General features: G+C 35.7%; 1 protein-coding gene across 1 annotated transcript; it reads left to right on the forward strand.

Moving 5' to 3' along the window:
• Positions 1-469: 469 nt before the first annotated feature.
• Positions 470-8,322, forward strand: LOC104245245 (protein NRT1/ PTR FAMILY 5.6-like). The gene is made up of 4 exons (XM_009800827.2): positions 470-685; positions 6,439-6,656; positions 6,752-7,296; positions 7,378-8,322. Exons 1-4 carry the CDS (start codon positions 529-531, stop codon positions 8,243-8,245), a joined length of 1,788 nt encoding a protein of 595 aa, XP_009799129.1. The 5' UTR covers positions 470-528; the 3' UTR covers positions 8,246-8,322.
• Positions 8,323-26,516: the final 18,194 nt, after the last annotated feature.

Consider the following 26,516-nt stretch of genomic DNA (forward strand, 5'->3'; position numbering starts at 1 on the left):
TTTATTTCTTTTTTAAATTTCATGTGCAATCAAATATGTTCAAAAGGGAAGGAGTATAACTTATCTCTTATAAAAGCTGAAAATAAATTATTCAAGTTATAATTCTAATTATAACCCCATAATTAACCTGATTTTAAACCAAGCGATCCCTAAGTGTTGAGTCGTGTTGTAGATCTTTACTATTTGTGTATAGCCGTACTTCTATGACATGCCGACAATAGGAGAATCTGACTGGACAGTGGATATTATGATATTCCTCCTATACATATTAAGGGCTAAAAATTAAAGGACTACTTTAATTTAGTGGAAGGGATTGTTTTTTCTTCCTCTGTCACAATCATTGACAATAAATTCAATTTACATTAACATTCTTGGCTCACATAATCTAGAAACTTTGTCAATAGCAGTCAACAGGGATTCCTCTTTCTATATAAGTTGAGCAAAACCAAAGCAGCCAATCCACCAACTTGTTATCTCGTCCACTTTAGTACTGATATATCTTTCTTTGGTATTTTAGAGCCAAAAAAAATGGATAAGATAAATATAGAAATGGAGCAGACAAAGAAAGCAGAATCAGTAGAAAATGATGAGCAAAAATGGGTTTGTGATTCTTCTGTTGATCATAAAGGAAGAGTTCCTCTTAGGGATTCAACTGGTGTCTGGAAAGCCTCCCTCTTCATTATTGGTAAGCATTTATCCATGCATAACCAAATAGTTTCACTTGTACTCACTTCGTTCACTTTTAGTTGTTCATTTTTGACTTTACACGTCCTTAAGAAATAATAATTGTAATATATATTTTGCCATATAACCCCTAATAATAATAGCATTTTCAAATGTCTTGAAAAATGATTTGAGAAATGAATAATTAATGATAAGGGTAAAGCACGGAAAAATATTATCTTTCTCTTGATTTGCTAAAATGAACAAGTAAAAGGGAAAATGTATTTTTCGTATAGTGGATAGGTAAAAGTGAAAGGAGGAAATGTATTGAAGTCAGTTTTTCTCTTAAAATTAGAGTGGCTTCCACAGTTTATCTCCTTTATTCTAGTCCTAAGATATGATAAGTATCAACCAGAGCAGCACTTAGCTTATATTTAATGCGTTCAACTGAACCTGTTATTATATACGTAGTATATATAACAACTATTAATGTTGAAGCCCCAACTTTCAAAATACTTAAGATAGTGTTAGGAATCTTAGGTAATAAACTTGACTACTAGTCATGTCCTCAACTCTAGCTAGAATATATTTTAACATATACAAAGGAAAGTGGCCAGATTTCATAAGTCTAAACTGCGTTTCTGGTTTGTCTATCGTTCTATTTATGTCATGCACAAGTAGTAGGTTGTCAGTAAAAAGGGCAAGAAAGCACTTAAAAGGGTGTGTTAATTCCTCCTCGAGATAGCATTTGGCGTGTCATAAAACATTACTGTAAAATTCACTTATGTCAAAGGAATTTGCCTACAAGCCAGGAGGTCAACTATGTATTAAGCCAAAAAATTACCATGTTTATCTTGTAAAATTGACGACTTTTGTATTTATTGGCAAGAAATATCTCCATAATAAAAATAAAGACGAAATTTATAAGAATGCTATAAGCACAAAAAGATCTAGAGGCTTCTAGACTTGTTGTGGTTGTAGCATTTGAAGATTGAGGGGGAAAAAGAAGCACAAAGAATAGACAGACGTCGTTGGGGTCCTTAAAAGCACTGTGATAATGTTACCGAAAGTGTTACTCGCCACATCTTATCTCGTTCTCTTAAGTTTAATGGACCCAACTTATCTAGAAATGTTACTAAAACCAGAAACTTGATAGATATTTTTGGTGTTTTATGTTTCTTGTTTCCACTAATGTTCCCTTGAGTCATTTATTCTCTTCAATTATCTTTTATATTGAGGATATTCACTAAGAAAAATAACACTTAAATGATCAAGTAGTTCAGCTATTAGCAAAAGAATAATTGCTTTGAAACCAGTCCCCATTGAAACAGGCCATTGTTTTGTTGGTCATAAGTACACCACAAAACAGTAGTTGGATTTGTCGTTAATTAGAGCGTTGTGGGCCGGGCCTGAACCGGATCGGACCGGCCCCCCGGTCCTAACGGGCCTAACGGGCCTGGTGGGCCGGTTCTGGTGGGTCTGAGAAGCCCATGACGGGACGGTCTTCATTGATTAGCCCACGAGCCCGGGACCGTTTAACCCGGGACCGTCAGCCGGGCTTGGGCCGGTCCTGGCGGGCCTAATGGGCCCAACAGATTTTTTTAAAAAATAAATAAAAAAATTGTATAAACATAACATACAAAATATATAAGGCAATATATACACCTAACATACAATATATAGTACAAGAAAATATATAAGTAATAAGTTATAATATATATACATAAGATACAATATATATGCTACAAGAAAATATATAAGAGAATATATATACATAACATACAATATATACTACAAGAAAATATATAAGAGGATATATATATACATAACATACAATATATATACTACAAGACAATATACAAGAGAATATATATACATAACATACAATTTATACTACAACAACATATATAAGAGGATATATATATACATAACATACAATATATATTACAAGAAAATATACAAGAGAATATATATACATAACATACAATATATATACTACAAGACAATATACAAGAGAATATATATATACATAACATACAATATATACCACAAGATAATATACAAGAGAATATATATACATAACATACAATATATACTACAAGACAATATACAAGAGAATATATATATACATAACATACAATATATACTACAACAACATATATAAGAGGATATATATACATAACATACAATATATACAACAAGACAATATATAAGAGAATATATATATATACATAACATACAATATATACTACAAGATAATATACAAGAGAATATATATACATAACATACAATATATACTACAACAACATATACAAGAGAATATATATACATAACATACAATATATACTACAAGACAATATATAAGAGAATATATATACATAACATACAATATATACAACAACAACATATACAAGAGAATATATATACATAACATACAATATATACTACAACAACATATATAAGAGGATATATATACATAACATACAATATATACCACAAGACAATATATATATATATATATATATATATATATATATATATATATATATATATATATATATAACATACAATATATACCACAAGATAATATACAAGAGAATATATATATATAACATACAATATATACTACAAGACAATATACAAGAGAATATATATACATAACATACAATATATACTACAAGACAATATACAAGAGAATATATATACATAACATACAATTTATACTACAACAACATATATAAGAGGATATATATATACATAACATACAATATATATTACAAGAAAATGTACAAGAGAATATATATACATAACATACAATATATATACTACAAGACAATATACAAGAGAATATATATATACATAACATAAAATATATACTACAAGACAATATACAAGAGAATATATATACATAACATACAATATATACTACAACAACATATATAAGAGGACATATATACATAACATACAATATATATATATACTACAAGAAAATATACAAGAGAATATATATATATACATAACATACAATATATACTACAAGACAATATACAAGAGAATATATATACATAACATACAATATATACTACAACAACATATACAAGAGAATATATATACATAACATACAATATATACTACAACAACATATATAAGAGAATATATATACATAACATACAATATATACAACAACAACAACATATACAAGAGAATATATATACATAACATACAATATATACTACAACAACATATATAAGAGGACATATATACATAACATACAATATATATATACTACAAGAAAATATACAAGAGAATATATATACATAACATACAATATATACTACAAGACAATATACAAGAGAATATATATATATATATATATAACATACAATATATACCACAAGATAATATACAAGAGAATATATATACATAACATACAATATATACTACAAGACAATATACAAGAGAATATATATACATAACATACAATATATACTACAAGACAATATACAAGAGAATATATATACATAACATACAATATATACTACAAGACAATATACAATGAAGTATATGTACATAACATACAATATATACTACAAGACAATATACAAGAGAATATATATACATAACATACAATATATACTACAACAACATATATAAGAGGATATATATACATAACATACAATATATACTACAAGACAATATATAAGAGAATATATATATATATATATATATAACATACAATATATACTACAAGACAATATACAAGATAATATATGTACATAACATACAATATATACTACAACAACATATATAAGAGGATATATATATACATAACATACTACAAGACAATATACTAGAGAATATCTATACATAAGATACAATATATATACTACAAGAAAATATATAAGAGAATATATATACATAACATACAATATATACTACAAGATAATATACAAGAGAATATATATACATAACATACAATATATACTACAAGACAATATACAAGAGAATATATATACATAACATACAATATATATATACTACAAGAAAATATACAAGAGAATATATATATATACATAACATACAATATATACTACAACAACATATACAAGAGAATATATATACATAACATACAATATATACTACAACAACATATATAAGAGGATATATATACATAACATACAATATATACTACAACAACATATATAAGAGGATATATATACATAACATACAATATATACTACAAGAAAATATATTAGAGAATATATATATATATATATATATATACTACAAGACAATATACAAGAGAATATATATACATAACATACAATATATACTACAAGAAAATATACAATGAAATGTATATACATAACATTCTATACTAGTATACTATATATATATATATATATATATATATATTAACATGCTTCATGTTGTACTTTGTTATTAATTTATTATGCATGACAATTTAGTGTTGTACTATTGTTTTGTTATTTTTCTTTTTCGTCAAACACTTTAATAATTAGATTTCTACATATATACTACATATATATTTTAATATAGCCATGATACTACAATAAATTGTCTTACAAAAAAAAAAAACCCGCTAGGCCCACGAGCCCGGCCCGTTAAGCCCGGGACCATGTGGGCTTAGGCCCGTCACGGGCCGGTTCCACCCGTGAGCCCACGAAGCCCGGGACCACCAGAGCCCAGACCCACGAAGCCCAGGCCCACGAGCCCGACCCGTTTGGCCCACGAAGGCCCGGGCCCGGCCCAGAATACAACACTATCACTTAGTTGACACTCTTCACAAAAATAGCAAGTGGCCAATTATTGTCAAGTGGATAACTCGCTGCTGTCCGCGACATCTTTTTCTATTATTTAAAAAAAATAAATTAGATTAAGTAAATAGAAAGTTTATGGTCACTATTTCAATCCCAAGAACTCTATTCCAAGCTAAGTTGCGCGGACTCTTTGTTTTTGGTGCCGCACCAATCTCGACAGGGGACGAGTGTGGGTGCGGGATATGTCCCAGATTCGGTCAACTAATTAACTTAAAGATACTTTGAACTGAGTTTATCGACAAATTTGGGGGGAAAATTGAGATTTTGATTTCTCAAAATCAAATAAAAAAAACAAATCTAAAACATGGGAAATGACATACCTTCAATATTGTAGTGCATTTGTCTCATATTTGTTGCTTTGTGTTTCAGAAAAGACTAAGAATTCAAGGGGTTGTGCTCTAAGTTCGGACTCTTGGTAGACAGTAGCAGCGATATAGATAGAGAGTCAATGGAAGTCCTTGAATGACTTTCTTTTTCTCTTTATAGCTCTATTTTTTACAAATTTTTAATTTTCTTAGCCGGATCCCCGCACCCGTATCTATGTCTGGATCTGCACCCTCGAATCTTAAAATTTTGATTTTGCCGAATCCGATACTCGGATCCGTGCCCCTACCAGATACCAGTACCCGAGTCCGAGCAACTTAGATTCCCAGCATAAGTTCCAAAGCTTAACTCCAGCCATTGCTGCTGCTATTGTGCTGGAATCATCCTAGTGACAAAATATTAGACGGTATCTACAGACAACATATTTTTCTTTACATCATTTTTTATATTAAAAATGACAATTCCAACTAAGCATAACTATCAAAGAGCTTTATATTGATTCGTTTGGTTAAGAATAATCAAAGAGGTGATTAAATTTTTCATTTTGTTAACATGTTGCTTCATGGTAATGCAAATTAGAGAAACTGATGAATTGTTACCTTTCTAACAGTAATTGAATTCAGTGAGAGGCTGAGTTACTTTGGATTAGCAACAAGTTTGATTATATACCTAACAAAAGCCATACATCAAGACCTCAAAACAGCAGCAAAAAGTGTGAATTACTGGTCAGGAGTCACCACTTTAATGCCATTGCTTGGAGGTTTTCTAGCTGATGCATACTTGGGAAGATTCTCCACAGTTCTTGTCTCTACCACTGTCTACCTCCTGGTAACCACAGTTTTCCTTCTTGAAGTGTGTCATCCAAATTGAAACGGATGGAGTAATTTTAATAAATAACTTTTTCCCTGGTTTTGTTAATGCAGGGCTTGCTTCTCTTGACAATGTCAAGAGTGGTTCCTAGTCTGAAACCTTGTGACAGTGACCTCTGTCATGAACCTAGAAAAGCTCACGAGGCGATTTTCTTCCTCGCGATTTACTTAATCTCAGTTGGGACAGGAGGGCACAAGCCTTCTCTAGAGAGCTTTGGAGCTGATCAGTTTGATGATGATCATCCTGCGGAGAAAAAAAAGAAAATGTCCTTTTTCAACTGGTGGAATTTTGGGCTATGCTGCGGACTATTACTTGGTGTTACTCTTATTGTTTATGTTCAAGATCGCGTTAGCTGGGCGATGGCAGATTTGATCCTCACACTAGTTATGGCTTCTAGTTTAGTCATCTTTATTGCAGGGAGACCGTTTTATCGTTATAGAAAAGCAACTGGAAGTCCATTAACACCAATGTTACAGGTGCTTGTAGCTGCAATAAGAAAAAGAAATCTTCATCTTCCTTCAAATCCTTCTCATTTACATGAAATTCCCAAATCAGAAACTAGCCGGAGGAGACTTTTATGTCACACCAAGAAGCTCAAGTAAGATTCAACTTAGTCATGATTATTGTTATGAATATACTCTTTGCAATATTGAAACAAATTTGTGACTCTACTTTATAGGTTCCTTGATAAAGCTGCGATTCTTGACGACAAACAAGATTCAATAGAACAGCTGCAGAATCCATGGAAACTTGCAACTGTGACTAAGGTGGAAGAATTGAAGCTAGTTATCAACACTACTCCCATTTGGCTAACCACTATACCATTTGGTATATGTATAGCACAAGCTGCAACATTTTTCATCAAACAAGGCGTGACACTGAACCGAAAGATTGTTCACAATTTTGAGATTCCCCCTGCCTCAATTTTTGCCTTAGCAGCTGTTGGCATGATAATATCTGTCACTATGTATGAGAAAATTCTCGTACCTGTCCTAAGACGGGCAACAGGAAACGAAAGAGGCATTAGTATTCTCCAAAGGATCGGTATTGGAATGATCTTCTCTGTTTCTACTATGATCGTTGCAGCTCTAGTCGAAAGAAAAAGATTGAATATTGTTCATGAAAATCCACTCGAGGGTTCAGCTTCAATGAGTGTATTCTGGTTAGCCCCACAATTCCTTATAATCGGAATAGGAGATGGATTTACCTTAGTGGGATTACAAGAATACTTCTATGATCAAGTACCTGATTCTATGAGAAGTTTAGGCATTGCACTTTACCTTAGTGTGATTGGTGCTGCAAATTTTATTAGCAGCCTCTTGATAACTATTGTGGATCATATCACAGAAAAGAGTGGCAAGAGTTGGTTTGGGAAGGATTTAAATAGTAGTCGGCTCGACTATTTTTACTGGTTGTTGGCTACCATTACAGCAGTAAATTTGTGTGTCTATGTTTTTGTTGCTAGGAATTATTCCTACAAGAAGAATGTTCACGGTAGGACAACTATAGCTGTGGCTGATTGTGATGATCGTGAAGCAGTGGCTTAGTATATAAATATTCCTTTAAATGTTTTACGTAATTTTTTTTACTACGTTTATTGAAATAGTAATATCAGTGTATTCTGACAAGTTTAAAGGAAATAAGAAATCCCTCTTTTTGTGTTGGAAAAATTTGATGATTATGGAGAATAAAAGGTTTAGCTTGAGGCGTGTCAAAGACACTATCCTTAAGGATATTTCGCCCACACCGAAATGAATAATATTAGGCGTATCCACCAGGATTCAACAAGCTCTTCTAGTATAACTAGGAGCAGAAACAACAAAGATTTATGAGAAGAAAACTCAGCACTAAAGGAGAGGGAAGAAAAGTTTTTTAACCTTTTTCATTTTTCTACTCAAAGTAACACATAGGAATATATATATATATATATATATATATAATCCAAAGATTTTAACTTCAGATTGTAAGCAACGTTTTAAAAATTATTAAATACCATTCAAAGACTATTGAAATGGCTGTTACAAATTAAAGCCATTAAAGTTAATAAAAAGTTAGTTATAATATTATAATAATGACTATTAATCATGGGTAGTAAATGATAATGAATATGTTATATTTTATTTTTGAGATATAAGAATTATCTTCTAACAATCCCCCACATATCTCAAAAATACTTCTAATAACAAAATAAGAAGTTTCGCTGGCTTTTCAAAATGAGCATAATGCATCGAATCTGGTGTCTCTTGGACTATGAACGAGACCTAGATAAAATAAGATTAAACTTACAGAACAATTGGTGAAGTTTAGAACTTCTATGAACCAATAATTCTTTTGTAAGTTTAGTGTCTTAGCTATCACATTATACTCGCGCACACTTTGTTGTTTATCGCGATTTTGCGCTAATACGCCATGCGCGCGCCTAGTTTTCATGAGTGCTCTAGAAATATTTTTGCCATAAATTTCATAGGAGCGGCCCCACTCCACCCTCATATATGTCCATCCATCAAGTGTGAAAGCCGGTTATTGGACTTCGGAGCATGATGAGTCTCTTTTATAACCTTGTAAGAGTGAATTATACTCATAGGTGAATTAATTGAATATGTTCTCCTAATTGTGGGGGCTACGTACGCACGAGGTGACGAGAGTCCGTGCGTAGCTACTATTATGCTTATGTCTGGGTAGTCTAGGACCCAAAAGAATGCTTACTTGTAATAGGTGCAACCGTATTGATAGTTAAATTGCTTAAATCATATCAAAGTGGTAGATGATTTTCTAAAAGAGTTAAACTTCAGTTTCATGACTTGTAAAAGAGGAAAATTTACACCTCCTTGAATAATTGTCTCCTTGATGAACGTCTTGATTGACTGTTTGAGCATGTGTTCCTATGTGTACCTGCATCACATGTATGATTTGCAAGCAATGTGATTATTTATTTATATTTGACCGCGTCGCATGTATGATTCATGAACAGGGTAATTGCTTATTTATATTTGACCGCGTCACATGTATGATTCACGAGCGGGGTAATAGATGCATCTATGGTTCGCGCCGTTCGACCCTTGGCAGTGCACATTTTACATTTATGTTGGATCGGGTTGTACGACCTCGGCATGATATTCTCATGCTTATATTGCTTGCCTGAGAATTTAAATGTTGATACTTGCCTGTCCTGTCCAAAGATAAAATGATAAAGATAATGAAAAGTAAATCTTTGAAAATCCTTCATTATTTGAGAAGTTGTTTACTTGCTTTCCGGATTTATGAGTTTATAATTGCTTTATAAAATCCATGTTCTCCTCCTATTTTTACAAATATTATTATTGGACCACTAGTAAGTGTCAAACTCGACCTCTCGTCTCTACTTCTTCGAGATTAGATAGGATACTCATTGGGTACACGTTGTTTTCATACTCATACTACACTTGCTATGCATTTTTGTTGCGCAGGCACATGCATCTCTAGTGGCCTAGTGGGCATAGCAGTATGGTTGATATGGAGACTTAGGTGAGCTGTACTTCTCGAGATGACTCGCAGCCAGCAGAGTCTCTTTTAGATTATTGTATTTACTCTCTGTCCAATATTGTATTCCGAACGGTTGTTGTATTACATTATGTCCTAGAAATTGCTCATGCATTTGTGACACCGAGTTCTGAGATGATTATGGGGTATTCTATATTCACTTCTGATTTTTTTTTATTTTTTTTTTTGCAAAGTTTATCTTTTACTAGCCGAATTGAAAGAAAATTTCAGTTTTTAAAACTATTAAGATAAGAATTAAGTTAAGCATTTATGGTTGGCTTGCCTGACAGCGGTGTCCGGCACCATCACGACCCTTAGTGGATTTCAGCTTGTGACAACATGGTATCAGAGCACTAGGTTCCCTTAGGTCTCATGAGTCATGAGCAAGTCTAGTAGAGTCTTGCAGATCGGTAGGAGACGTCTGTACTTATCTTCGAGAGGCTACAGGGATGTTAGGAGCACTTCCCTTCTTGATTCCTCATCGTGCTGGTTGATTCCTTTGAGGCTTATGCCTTTGTTTATTTCCTACTCAATCTTATGCGACGTGAAGCGCTTGCTATATCGATCAAGAATTGAGAAATTGTAATGGTACCATAAATATGGTGTGGGATGTTCCTCCCTGCGTATTTGTTTGGGCTATTGTCGTCGCCTTGCGGAAGGCCGTTCTGTCATTTCTGCTCTGTATCAGTATTATCTAAGGTTTTGAGATTTGACATTAATTGTTATGACGATTCGTGCGTTGCTATCGCACAGTATTTGTGTAATGGTAGGATGTTTGTCTACGCGTTGAAGCAGTGAATGACTTGGAAGGATGTTTACTCAATGCAAGATTCAGAGATTCAAAATTTTATTTTCAGCGGAGGAGAGGCATTCAGGCTATGGATGTTCAAGTTTGGTTTGATGGAGTAATAAGACTTGGTATTTTTGAGCGTGGTAGAATTTTCATCTGTGATGTGGTGCCATTGTCCTTGTTGAATACGTTAAGTTCGCTGGTGTTACGATTTTCTTTAATTCGCCTTTGGGGCAGAGTATCATATGGGTTCTGTGGTAGGATGACTACACTCATTGAGAAAAGTTTAGAGTGATTTGGGATTCATGGTGGACAGTGACCAGGTCTACGATCTTAATTTGAAATATTGGCTAGCATAACGGCGGAAGATTTGATATGACGGAAATGAGCTGTTTGATATGAAGAAGGATACAACATAACTTTGAATTGGAAGATATTGTCGCACATTTAGTTGATGTCCACGAGGAGTGAATGGGCTTGTGCAGCTGGTGAATGAGCATGGGCTCAGAGGGGTTATCTCGTATGAGAAGGTCACCGGTCGCGTGGTTGGCGAAACTCCTGTGAAGGATTTTGCTAGCTATCCGGTAAGAGTTCTAATATGTAAATGTTGCAAGAGATTCAGAGTGTTCATGAAATGCTAGCAGAAGGATTTCGAGGAATATGGCGGTTTAATTGCGGAAGGTCATATCAATAAGAGATAAAGAATCTTGGGTGGGTTTCAGAGTTGTGTAATAGTGGCTTAAAGCTAAGTGGGAGAGTCCCACCGCCTACGGTTGGGTTGCATGGGCGTCTATTTGTGAGATTTCTGGTTATTAGCATATTGATGGGTTATTTCAGCTAAGGGAAAAAAGCATCAGAGGTAATTTGAGCAAAGGAATTATTAAAGGTGTGCTATGATTGGCCTTATTGACTCATGTTCATACTTGGGGAAGGATTCAAGATTTATGCCTTGTATAGATGCGGGTTTCAAGGAAAGTGAATCGGCCGGGTGCTTCGTCGAGAGGATGTTCATGTGCTAGAAGATTCATGGAGTTGATTATATTCGATACCAAGTCAGAGTGGGTGGCTCTCAACAACGGTCTGAGTGGATTCAAAAGTTAAAGTGTGGTGCCTAATGATTTCGAGCCCATAAGTATGGTTAAGAATCAAGCTTTTGCAGCAGATCATGAAAAGAGTCTTGGAATGTTCTATAATATCTTCGGCCTGCAGTGTAACATTTGGGGGAATGAGAGAAAATAACTCCGGATTCATAGAGGGATTGTTAGAATGGATGTGTTACACCCCGCAATATTACGTCAATATTACGTCTTGCAGTATTATATTACGACAATGTTATGCTCTGCAGTAATATATTACAATGATGTTATGTCCAGCAGTATTAAGTTACGACAATGTTCTACCCAGCAGTATTACATTACGGTAGTGTCACACTTCACAGTATTAAGTTACGACGATGTTGCACCCTATAGTATTGTACGTTGGATTTGTTGTAAGGTAATTGACATTAGTCCAAGTAAAAGATTATTTGGAGATTATAAGGATTGTGCTATTTCACAAGTGATAAATAAATTCGTAAAGGTGAAAGGGGAAGCAAGTCAAAGAAATTTAATTTTTCGTCCAAGTTGGCATATTGGGGTAAAATACGACCCGAGCTAAAATACCCGGTATTAATGGGCTAGTGACATGCAAGGTACTACATGCTCATGCTAGAAAAGTGTTTAAGGTATGTGAAAAGTGAGTAATATTTTAAGTAAGTGGGAATAATTCTCAATTTTTTGGGTAATTGGTTAACTACCAGGTAACGAGACATTACCCGGTTAACGAATAAGTGGATAAAAAATTAATTAAATAACACACCCCTACTCCCCACGTGCCAGTATGCCACATCCAAGCATATGTCTTATAGTCATATATGCTTGTAATGTGTAAAGTTAATTTTATGACTCATAAAAATGAGTCACTTTAAAGACTTGTTTTAAAGACTAACGTGTAAAGACTGGAATTTCAAAAGAGTCACTTTGGAATGAGTCACTTTTCTGATTCTTGACAATGAATCAAAGGAATTCTAAATAAAACGTTTTCTTCCAAAACTTGAAAGAATCAAAAACATTTTCCCTTGATTAAAAATCAAACAAACACTTGCATTCCTTGATTTTTAAAACCAAAAACGTGAAAGAGCAGAGCCATTTTTTGTTCAATTTCAAGACTTCATCAATTCAATTCTTAAGCCAACATTTTGTTCAAAATGTTAAAAGCAGATTAATTCATCCAAAATTTCAAGTTTGTCCAAGTGTGAATTTCGTCCATATTTTGCAAAAGCAGGTTCGTTCAAAATAAATCCGGGAACATGTATGTTAAGGCTATTCCTTCTTTCTTTTGGCATGATCCATACGATACGAACGAAATGTGCATATGCACAAATTCCATGAATGACTCTATTTATAGAAGTATTAGAGATATCTATGTTCTGGAATTTTCATGTGTCACAATATTTTATCTTCTGCTCGTGGGTCTCAGAATAATATGCAGTTGAAAAAGGTTATCCGGAAGGAATATTGATATTATTACGTATTTTTCACGCATTTCATACATGTGCATTGACCTATGACCAGATGGCGTTATATACGCGTATATATGTAAATATATGTATATAGGATATGAAAAAAGGTTACGGCGTTATATACGCACCACCACATGATCAGCTGGTATATGATGATGATGTTGCCCATAGTGGCTGAAATATGATTCATACGACATTATATACGCGTATATATGTATGTATTGGGATATGGGAAAGGTTATGACGTTATATGCGTACCACCACCTGATCAGCTGGTATACGATGATGATTTTGCCCACAGTGGCCAATATGATATAATGGGATGCTCTCAGAGACTGATGATGTTATGAAACATGTACCTATGCACGACATGACATTCATATGCATATGCATGACACTAAAAGTAATCTATGATTTACATAGTTATTCAGACTTATAGGTTGAGTCATGTACTCTATATTTCTTTCATGTCTCTTATGTACTTATTTATGTGCCTTACATACTCGGTACATTATTCGTACTGACGTACGCGTACATTATTCGTACTCAGTACATTATGTTCCTTACATACTCGGTACATAATTCGTACTGACATACTCGGTACATTATTCGTACTCGGTACATTATGTGCCTTACATACTCGGTATATGATGATGATGTTGCCTACAATGGCCGAAATATGATTCATACGGCATTATGTACGCGTATATATGTATGTATTGGGATATGGGAAAGGTTATGACGTTATATGCGTACCACCACCTGATCAGCTGGTATACGATGATGATTTTGCCCACAGTGGCCAATATGATATAATGGGATGCTCTCAGAGACTGATGATGTTATGAAACATGTACCTATGCACGACATGACATTCATACGCATATGCATGATGCTAAAAGTATTTTATGATTTACAAAGTTATTCAGACTTATAGGTTGAGTCATGTACTCTATATTTCTTCCATGTCTATTATGTACTTATTTATGTGCCTTACATACTCGGTACATTATTCGTACTGACGTACGCGTACATTATTCATATAGACATACTCAGTACATAATTCGTACTGACATACTCGGTACATTATTCGTACTCGGTACATTATGTGCATTACATACTCGGTATATGATGATGATGTTGCCTACAGTGGCCGAAATATAATTCAAACGGCGTTATATACACGTATATATGTATGTATATGGGATATGGGAAAGGTTATGGTGTTATATACGCACCACCACCTGATCAGCTGGTATATGATGATGATTTTGCCCACAGAGGCCAATATGATATGATGGGATGCCCTTAGAGGCTGATGATGTTATGAAACATGTACCTATGCACGACATGACATTGATACGCATATGCATGATGCTAAAAGTAATTTATGATTTACAAAGTTATTCCTTAAGCCAAAATTTTGTTCAAAACGTTAAAAGCAGATTAATTCATCCGAAATTTCAAGTTTGTCCAAGTGTGAATTTTGTCCATATTTCGCAAAGGTCGGTTCGCTCAAATAAATCTGGGAACATGTATGTTAAGGCTATCCTTTCTTTCTTTTGGCATGATCCATACGATTCGAACGAAACGTGCAGATGCATTCTATGAATGACTCTATTCATAGAAGTATTATAGATATCTATGTTCTTGAATTTTCGTGTGTCATAATATTTTATCTTCTTCTCGTGGGTCTAAGAATAATATGTAGTTGAAAAAGGTTATCCGGAAGAAATATTGATATTATTATGTAGTTTTCATGCATTTCATACATATGGATTGACCCATGACCAAATGGCGTTATATACGCGTATATATGTAAATATATGTATATGGGATGTGGGAAAAGGTTTCTGCGTTATATACGCACCACCACCCGATTAGTTGGTATATGATGATGATGTTGCCCACAGTGGCTGAAATATGATTGAAACGGCGTTATATACTCGTATATATGTATGTATATGGGATTTGTGAAAGGTTATGATGTTATATATGCACCACTACCTGATCAGCTGGTATATGATGATGATTTTGCCCATAGTGGCCAATATGATATGATGGAATGCCCTCAGAGGCTGATGATGTTATTAATCATGTACCTATGCATGAGATGACATTCATACGCATATACATGACGCTAAAAGTAATTTATGATTTACAAAGTTATTCAGACTTACAGGTGGAGTCATGTACTCTATATTTCTTCCATGTCTCTTATGTACTTATTTATGTACCTTACATACTTGGTACATTATTCGCACTGATGTCCCTTTTGCCTGGGGACGTTGCGTTTCATGCCCGCAAGGCCCAATAGACTGGTTGAGAGCCCTCCAAGTAGGCTATCAACTCGTCAGAATATGTTGGTGTGCTCCATTTGCTTCAGAGTTTCTTGTTTGGTTAGTATGATTTAGACGTGTATTGTTTGGTATGGAGGGACTCTATCCCTACCTTTATGACATTTATGTACTCTTAGAGGCTTGTAGACATATGTCATATATGTGAAAGATTATACGGCCTTGTCGGCCTATGTTTTGAGTTATAAATGATTATGTTGGCCTATTAGGCACGTATGCCATGTGTATATGATGATGTAATAAGAAAGATACGTTACGTTGGTACTCGGTCGAGTAAGATATCGGGTGCCCATTGCGGCCCACCGGTTTGGGTCATGACAAAAGTGGTATTAGAGCAGTTCTGTCCTAGGGAGTCTACAAGCCGTGTCTAGTAGAGTCTTGTTTATGGGTGTGTCGTGCACCACACTTATAAGCAAGAGGCTATAGGGCATTTAGGACTGTCACTCTTTCTTCTTACTCTAGATCGTGTCATAGAGCTCAGTTGTAAGAACTCAATTTCCTAAACTCTACTTTATTCATAATACGATTATGCCTACATCTAGAAAGACAGGTGGTAAGAGATATAGTTATGGGAGAGTTGAGTCAGAGGAACTCGACTTTGCGTCATATTTACGATAAGTAAATTTGAGGTCTTTAGCATATCATGGTTGTATTCAAGGGTGTAAGCTTCCTGATAAGAAGCCTTAAGGCAAGAATGCCTATCCATCGTTATAGTGACGGACAACGAGATATTAAGAAGATAAGTACAAGTTTCAGCAAATAAAAGTAGCAAGGTTAAAAAGGATACAAGGTACCTAGTTAATAAAGGTTAACAACGTTTACAATTGAGGCAGATGAACATAAGTTTTTTGAGTTATATTCAATAGTAACATGGGTATATACAATTAGTCGCACCCATTCCAGATATGCCCTATGAGGGTTAACGGAAGTATTATAAGAAGATATGATGGGTGAATTGTTTGTGTTAGTAGACATTTCTGAAGGATATTGCAAATGTGCTAATAGATCTCCTTGTAAGACACCCAGATGGTACACTTTAAAATAGTGCAACCAGATATCAGTACTACAAACACATGCACTATAAGCCTTGAAGGGATACCTATTACCTTAGTGCGGCTCGTGTCCCTAGTAAAACGAGAACGTTAAGAAACTCGAAGAGCCACTGGATGGAGCAAAGGTAAGCTAAAAGCAAAAGAATGTCTTGTTCGAGTTTTCAGAATAAAATGATAGGCATAAATGTTAGCGGGAAATAAAAAAAGGTTAAGGAAACATTATGAGTAAGATGTGGTACATGGATGACAATGGTAGATCAAAAGATGACAATATTACAAAATATGTAGTCAAGTGAAGGAATAGACGAAGGGTGACAGACCTTAGGACACTAAAAGAGTATATGCCATATAATCATGTCCTCATTTCGAGAAATATGTTCGCAACTCTAGCCCGATTACCAAGAGGAAAAGTAAACTAAATATGAATTAGGGAATGAGTGATTTGGTAATATTCAGCATCATGAGAATTTCAAATTGCATTCCGGCAATAATAGGACGAACAATAGAAGAAGGTTCATGAGAAATTCAGAGAATGGTCATTCAGGAAGACACTTCCCTAAAGCAAGCAATATTAGCAAAGTTAAGCTTAAGGGACTGTATGTACCAGTTACATTAAGTGTCACCCTCGTGAGTAAGGGAATTTGTCATCCTTGGTACAAAATGATTGCCGCAAGGTGAGTAAGGATCATTGATGTTGAGAAACGACGCCAAAGATGAAGAGGTAAAACATCTATAGGTAGATCCTCGTGGCTTCAGCTCTTAGTACACCCCTAAAGGGTGGAATATAGAGTGATGTGACATTAAGTCAGAATTAAGTAGTTCTAGGGACTATGGAGTGGTAAAGGAGAAATGCAATAAATGAAAGAGGAATGAGATGTCACTTCTCCAAATCTTACAGATATGCTACGATTCAAGTATATTGTGCTAGCACGACTTCAAGGAGAGGAAGTAAAGGTTCCTACCCGAGCTGTTATTAATAAATAAAGAGCCAGTGCGAGACATAATTTAAGACAAATGAAATAACCCAAGAAAGATTACGAGGAATATTGATATGAGAATGGGCCAACGAGTAGTTAGTAATTAGTCAGGAAGATCCCAGTTATGGCTAAACAGGAGGTTATAGACGAGTCATCAGATCGTCTGAAATAAACATAGTAGAACCCAACATGGAGTGTTCAGCCTCGAAGAATATCATTATAATACTTAAGATATACTCACACAAGAGTTGGAGTAGTTAAAGATACCGTATGAGTGTTACGAGGATAACAGAAAGTGCCACTGGGAAGACAGTCAAAATATCAGTTCAAAAGCAACCATACAAGCACAAGGGCATGGAAGCAAGCAACTACAGATGATTATAGACAAGTAAGGACATAAAAAAAGGTCCGTAATAAGCTCACAACTTTACGAGAGTCAAGGGTTCTCCCTAAGTACTACAACAAAAGACTAGCTGAAAAGATAAGAAAGAAGGCTTCAACCTAAGCACAATGACCTAAAGAGGAAATGGTCACGTAACAACAATCTCGCAACAATATTGTAAGCATTCCAAAGGAAAGTGGAACCTATCGTGGCTAATGAATGGGAAGTAAAAATTAAAAGTAATATTCGAGATCATATGAGTTTTATGAAAACTCTGGCAAGTGCGGGCACTAAGATAAGCTAAGTATGGACGCAACAAGGGGCAAAAAGACTAGGAAAAGTAATTGCACACATTTAAAAAAAGCTGAGATGGAACGAAAGGAATTATTCGATCAATGATCCAGAGTTAGTACGTTATGGATACACTTAAGATTTTGGAGCATTATACATGCAACATATTTGTTAATAATCATACAACCATAGAAGACTCCGATATAAGTTAAAAGAAAGAATTGAGCCTAGGGCATAGACAAAGGATTGAATTGTTAGAAGATTGTATCATGGATATTCCATAATGTCCATGAAAGTCTAAGGTAATAACTGAACCATGGGCCACAGATCGGAAGATAGCTTAAGCCTACATAAAAGCTGATTAGAAGAAGAAGGAAACTAAAGAGTTACATCAACAAAGTAAATCAGGAATCTGATTATTGGACCCAGAAGTTATAGGAATCATGATTGAGAACATAGCAGAATCACTCTTAATATTAGAGGTGCAAGAAAGATAGCACAACGACTATGTTCTATAACGACTCTACAATAAAGCCAGTTAGAAGGGTACGAGTCTCATAGGAAGTCAGTATGAAACTCCTACAGGATTGTGTATGTTCCAAAGGTGCAAGTATTATAATAGAGTTTCAAGTTATAGACATGAATTACACCTAGGTAGAAGGGAGGTCATGAAAGAGATAGAAGATACGATGAGAGATTTTAAGGTAAGTAAGGTAAATGTGAACAACGTACGAGATACTCAAAGGCAGAAGATCGTGAATAGTCTATACTTCGGATAGAAGGCTATAAGCATAGGGATTCAATGTCCAGGAATGATAGCGACATCTTCGCTGTCATATCTTCCAGCCTACGGTTTCTACGTATCGAGAGATCTAGTTAAGAGAGTAAATAAGAGTTAGAGATGGTATGATGTCTCGCTTGATATTCTAGAATAACACAAGGAAATCTATGATACAAGCACGTTGAAAAGAGGTTGCGAATAGTATGAATGGATATGTGCAAGTGGCAAACTAAAGTATGGTAAAGCGACAAGGTTTTAGGAAGTCAGGAATAAGGATAAGAAAGGGCGAATGAGAAGGCGATGAGAATGGATAAGTCCTCACGATTAAGCCTATGAAAACAAGAAGAGCTTATGGTTACTCTAAGGTATACAAAGCTCAGTATAGTGTGAATAAACTCAAAGGGGTCTAAGACTAATGACATTTAGAAGAAATGGAATACTGCCCTGCTAGTAGCACGAGGGTGTAATTGTGATGAATAAAGAATGACGTTTGGGCCTTCAATTGAGTGATGACTTGAAGAGGATTTGATGAATTGTACGGGATTAAAATACCCACGTAAGGTAAGTCACGCTAGAATGCTATGAAATACGGTTATGAGAGTATAGTATTGCCCTAGGTGGATCAGAAAAAACACTTCAAATGTTCCACGATCAACGCAAGCCCTAGTGATTACATAAGAGGTTTCAAGTTATCAACAGTACATTGTAGATCAATATTGAGTTGAATCGACAATGGATGGACAAAAGTTACAAAGTATGAGATAAGATTAAACCGTCGTGCTAAAGATGAATAATAATGAGGAAGCATTAAAGGACTTAAATTTATACATATGGAATGAGCAACGAGAGTAAGTTGGGGTTTTGTAGCAGACCTCAACAACGATAAATTAAAGTAAGCGTTATGGCAGTAAATTCATACGGATGGTTAAACGGAATTATGCGATGAGATATAACAATATACGTGAATTCAACCAAGCACCGAGCGAAGAACTTCAATATACTCATAAATACCCAAAGGGACATCTTATAGAGCTTTACATGTGAAGCCTAGAGATTGAGCACACTTACAAGATCAAAACTATACATGCTGCATGATGAAAGGTAGCAATAGTTACGAGATTGGAAGGATTCCGACTACAAGTTGTGGTGTGAGAAGGAGGCCTAAGGGGGGATGCCCTAGACTTTGGACTTATTCATAGAACAGTCACCTAGATGGTAAGGAAAGTTCTAAAGTATTCGGAAAATACTGTCACACCTCCTTTTTAGCCCGCGCCCGCAGGGGCGTAGGGGGAGTTTTTCTAATTAAAGGATCGAAACGGGATTTATTATTAAAGATTCAGAGTCGCCACTTAGGAGATTTATGGTGTCCCAAGTCACCGGTTGAATCCCGAATCGAGGAAAAAATTGACTCTGTATTACAGTCCGCGAACAAGAAATTCGGATAAGGAATTCTGTTAACCCGGGAGAAGGTGTTAGGCATTCCCGAGTTCCGTGATTCTAGCACGGTCGCTCAACTGTCATATTCGGCTTATTTATCTGATTTTAATACATGTTGAACCTATGTGCAAAACTTAACTTTTTACCGCTTTTATTATTTTTTAATGAGAATTGCAACGTCGTAAAAATACATCTCAAACAACGTCACATCAATGCACCCGTGGTTATTGACGCATTTCAACTCTGTAGAGATTTGGATTTGGGTCACATAAATGTGCACCCAAGTTTAAGAAAGTAAATTATTAGAGGCGTGCCTAAAGCGACTAGCGTATTATTAACTTTGCGGGAAGCCATGAAATTCGCTAAATGGCACGTCCCGAGGTCTAAATACTTAATGTGAACATTTAAAGAGGGCCACGCGATTTGTGATTTTATTTGGCGCGGTGCACCTTATTTATTTTAAAGCCAACCTAAAGGACTACGATTTTTCTATCATATATTGTCTCTAATAATAAAAAAAGGCCCTAATTAATTAACATGTCACTGAACTGTAATTAAGTACTCGAATAGATTCAGTTCAATTTGATAACCAGTCCATCGTGGGCCTCTGCACAGGCCCAAGTATAATCAACGAGCCTAAATTGAGACTTCATGGTCTTAGCATGAGGCTGACATGAAGCTTCTGGGGCCTAGGCTTTGGGGCAAGGCCCAAATCGTCAGAAGGTGCAAGTTGAATTATGGCAGGCCCAAGTTCAGAAGATACAAGACTCAGCGTTTGAGCTTTCAACTTGAAACAAAAGACTGAGAATGCAACGAATTTAATTTACAAGCACAGGGTTATCACATGTGTAAGTAGACTGGTGATTGCTTCCAACTTAATAGTGACTATCAGCAATTAATTGATTTTTACAAAGTAAGCAGTTCAACTCCATATAACCATGGCAAATGGTATTACTTTCATGCAGTCCTTATGATTAATATACTGAAATGGCCTAGAATGTTCAAATCTTACATGTCGACCATTATTTCAAAATTAACTACAAGCCATATCATTAACAATTCCAGAATCAGATTTTTACTACTAACTATCACAAACCTCTCATGCTAAACTATCATAGGCCAAATATCAGATTTAACTACAATACGAATTAAGGAGTAAACCAAATTAAAACTGGTGTTTCAATTCTTCACACAAATCAAATGAGTTTAACAATCCTACACAACCTCAAATAGTCCAATTATACAAGTGATATGAAATTCGAATAAACATAATTGCTCTACACTTTTGAACTAAAACAAAACATGAGAAGTCAGAAATCATTTCAAGCAGCATTTCATTTCATGTCCACAAGCTTGAAGGTTACATGATATGTACCTGGATGTTTGAAATATAAGAAGAAGAGGAAGAAGAAGAAATCAGCAGCAGCAGAAATACGAGCAACAATACAACAGCAATTCACAATAGCAATGCACCAAAAGATAACCAACGGCGACTCAGGAAAACCAGTTAAAATTCCCAGCAATACCAACAACAACACAAACAACCAGTAACTGACCCCAAACAGGTTGACATCAACCAAATATCAGTCAAAACACAAGCAGAAACACCCCTGGAACTCAGTAGTCAAGAAAAACTCGAAAATACAACCCCCACAGTTAAAGCTGGAAATATTTTTAGTTTCAATGGGATAGCATTAGTTGAACTAGAGTAGCTCTTAAAACTCTCTTCCAGTTTTCAGAATGTTCAAACTCTTAAGATTTCCCGAATCCTTTTTCTTCTATAGTCTGCCCAAAAGAACAGCCAGACCAGACTCCCCCAAAAAAAAAGTCCCCTCCTAATTTTGTCCAGACCCCTATTTATGCCCAAACCTCATCCCCTTTCCAGCTTTAAGGAGCACTTAGCTAATTAAGAAAGTATTTTCTTCCCACTACTACATGTTTTGTTTTAATTCACTTGTTCCCCACTAGAGTATGTTTTTCCCATTATCACTTGTCCTTCCCTTTATTTAATTGTTCAAACATGTTTGGGCAACATTTTATAATCAATCCCCTTTTAAGCCTTTCATACCATTGTATTTTGTTCTCCATTAACACTAAATAATTGCATTAGTTTAATGGTACTTTAGTACCCTACTGTCAGCCCATTCATCTTAAGCCATTTTCAAACATTTCAAATCCCAAAATACCCTCCTAGGGTCCTTGAAATTACTGTCCTACCCAATCCCCTGTACCTCATCAGCTATAACCAATCTCCTTAAACAGATAAATAAGCTGATTCCTAATTAATCACCAAACTACAACAGCTATAACCAATCCAGCCTATCAAATTCCAACAGTGATTCAATCAGAATTGAAGCAGCATGAGTCAAATTATTATTAGGTTATTCTAATATTCAAACATGTAAAACTAATCGACGACACTTATCCCATCGACTACACGAATTACAACACATACAATCAATAGCAAATAATCAGAATCGAACAGACATACAGGTGATTCGAGTCGTATTGATAGAAACAAGAATTATAATAAAACTTTAACTAATCGACGAAACTCATTCAAATCGATTATATAGTATATCATATACTTGACCATGACCAGAAAAAGCTCGACCAAATAAAAGGTCATTGAAGAAGGACAGAATCAATCAATAAAAGAAAAATTTAAAAATCAATAAAACTAAACTAAACAAACAAACAGATATAAACAAATACAAAATGGAACAAACAGGAAAAGAAAAAAAATACCTCAAGAACTCGGAAACTAAACGATCCTGACTTGGACCCTAACTCGGACTTTTTGAGGTTGAACGGACCTTAATCGAGTGTTCTCAACTGAGAACACTTCGACTAAGGTCAATTAGACCCCCAAATCATCCTTTAATTTGGAAAGACTTCAACCTTTGTTTTTCTAGGGTTCTTGGGGTTTGATTTGGGGTTTAAACGGTTTTAGCCTGATTCGAACCAAACCAACGGTGGTTTGGTGATGAGGGAGGTCAGGGAGATGTCTGGTATTAGTTTGGGGCCGGTTGGGGTAGGTTTAGGTTCTGCTCGAATCTTCGATTGAAGATTCGAGAAGCTGGAGGTTGATTCGAGGCAAACGGTTAACGAATCCGTACCGAGGGTGGTCAGGGGGTGCCGTGGTGTGAGTTTAGGGCTGGTTGGGGTAGTTTCAAGTTTTGCTCGAATCTTCGATTGAAGATTCGAGAAGCTACATGCTGATTCGAGCAAAACAGGTAAGGGATTCGTGGAGAGGGTGGTTAGGTGCTCTAGGGGTGTTAGTTTCATGGTCATCGGCGTTGTTGCCGCTGGGTTTACGGCGAAGGGATTTGGTGGCGGCTAGGGTTTGGGGGGGTTGTTTCTGAGAGAGACGATGAACAGAGGTATGTCTTAGGGGGGGGGTGCGAGGTGAGAGGTTGGACTTATATACGGAGGGGGTGGTTTAATCCTGGCCGTTGGATCAAGCACGATCAACGGCCTGGATCAATTCACTTAAAGGAAACGGTGATGTTTGGTCATGCCTCGAGACTGGGTCAACCCGGGCTGAAATGGACCGGGTTATGGGGGAAGCCTGGAGCCGTTAGATCAAAACAAATCAATGGTTTGGATTTATTGGCCAGATACTACGTCGTTTGGATATATCTGGAGACGGACTGGACCGTTTGATCGTGTGAGATTGACGGTCCAGATTCACAATGCCCAAACGGTGTCGTTCTGGACTGGTCACAGGTGGACTGGATTTGGGGCGGGTATGGTCTGACTTGGGGGTGACATTTGGGCCTGAACTTTTCCCTTTTAAACTGGCCCAGTCCGAATTTTTACCCTTCTTCTCTTGTTTCTTCTTTTCCCTTTTACTTTCTTTAATTCCTAAAAACCAAAATTCCTAAATTAAATTGTAAAACCAAGATTATTTTAAAAAAGATATTAATTAACCCTTAATAATAATTGACACACAAGATCAAAATTGATTAAAATAAAAATCACACAATTAAACAATAAAAATGACAAAGCTACCAAAAATTCATATTTTTGTGATTTTTATTCTTTAAAATAGGACGTGGTTTAATTAATTCAAAAAATTCACAATGAAATCCTAAATATGCATGCAACATGTATTTTGGTATTTTTCTATTAATTAAAACAAGATAAACATTTGCAGACAAAAATAATTATCCAAAATGTCACGCAAAATTCTCAAAATTGTACCCAAAGGCAATTTATTTTATTTTCGATTTCTTTTGGAGTAGTTTTTGTGAAGTAAAAATTACGTGCTCACAACTGCCCCTCTTTGTCCGAAAACACAAAGAGTTTTCGTGCAAAGATAAAGTGAGAGGATACGAGCGATTTTTGCCCGTTGGAATACTCCGTGTGAAGCATTTTTTTTGAAAAGATTAAACCGAACCTTTGCTTCACAGGTTTCCTACATATCCCTGGCTAAAAGGGAATCAGGTTAATGTAGTTCGGGAAGTTTTGGTAGCTGGGACTACCATGGGACTGCATTTTTGCTGTTACTGCTGCTTTTCGACCTCCTTATTACACCATGCCAAAAGAAAACAAGAAGCTAGACTTAAACAAGGAATTACAAAATCTTATCTATCTCCGACTTGCTCTTGTAGTCTTCTTTCTGATTTCTGAAATCGGATTCATGCTGGGGGTATTTTTGTTGTAACCTTCCGCATTACTGACTTCTGGCTTGATCTTGAAATGTATTCCTCTGTTCTGCATGCGGGCTCCTGACTTCAACTTGAATGTGTACTCCTTTGTTCTACAGGCAGGCTCCTGACTCCAACTTGACTTTAAAAGATAATACGGCCTCCATTCTCCAGGCGGGCTCCTGACTTCAACGACTTCTTAAAAATATAACACCTCTATTTCCCAGGTGGGCTCCTGACTTTGACTTAAAATTATAACAACCTCCGTTCTACAGGCGGGCTCCTGACTTCTTTGACTTAAAATTATAACAACCTCCGTTTTACAGGCGGGCTCCTCACTTCAACAACAATTTAAAGATGAAGCAGCCTCCATTCTCCAGGTGGGCTCCTGACTTCAACAACAACTTGAAATTTAACGACCTTCATTCTACAAGCGGGCTCCTGACCCCTTCAACTTAAAATATGACAACCTCCGTTCTACAGGCGGGCTCCTGACTTCATCAACTTCAAATATAACAACCTCCGTTCTAACAGGCGCGCTCCTGTTCTTCAACTTAAAATATAACAACCTCCATTCTACAAGCGGGCTCCTGACTTCTTCGACTTAAAATTATAACAACCTCCGTTTTACAAGCGGGCTCCTGACTTCAACAACAATCTAAAGATAAAGCAGCCTCCATTCTCCATGTGGGCTCCTGACTTCAACAACAACTTGAAATTTAACAACCTCCATTCTACAGTCGGGCTCCTGACTTCTTCGACTTAAAATTATAACAACCTTCGTTCTACAGGCGGACTCCTGACTTCGACTTGAAATTGTAACAATCTCCGTTCTACAGGCAGGCTCCTGACTTCATCAACTTAAAATTTAACAACCTCCATTCTACAGGCGAGCTCCTGACTTCACTACTTCCCAAAACATAATACCTCCATTCTCCAGGCGGGCTCCTGACTTCAACTACTTAAAATTTAACAACCTCCATTCTACAGGCGGGCTCCTGACTTCTTCAACTTAAAATT

The sequence above is a fragment of the Nicotiana sylvestris genome, chromosome 12 (genome assembly GCF_000393655.2).
Source record: "Nicotiana sylvestris chromosome 12, ASM39365v2, whole genome shotgun sequence".
NCBI lineage: Eukaryota > Viridiplantae > Streptophyta > Magnoliopsida > Solanales > Solanaceae > Nicotiana > Nicotiana sylvestris.

What these genes read in the sequence shown, in the direction of transcription:
- LOC104245245 (XM_009800827.2), top strand. Translation starts at nt 529, where the DNA reads ATGGATAAGATAAATATAGAAATGGAGCAGACAAAGAAAGCAGAATCA. An exon ending in AGCCTCCCTCTTCATTATTG is followed by an intron (nt 686 to 6,438) that starts GTAAGCATTTAT and finishes CCTTTCTAACAG; the next exon opens with TAATTGAATTCAGTGAGAGG. An exon ending in CTACCACTGTCTACCTCCTG is followed by an intron (nt 6,657 to 6,751) that starts GTAACCACAGTT and finishes TTGTTAATGCAG; the next exon opens with GGCTTGCTTCTCTTGACAAT.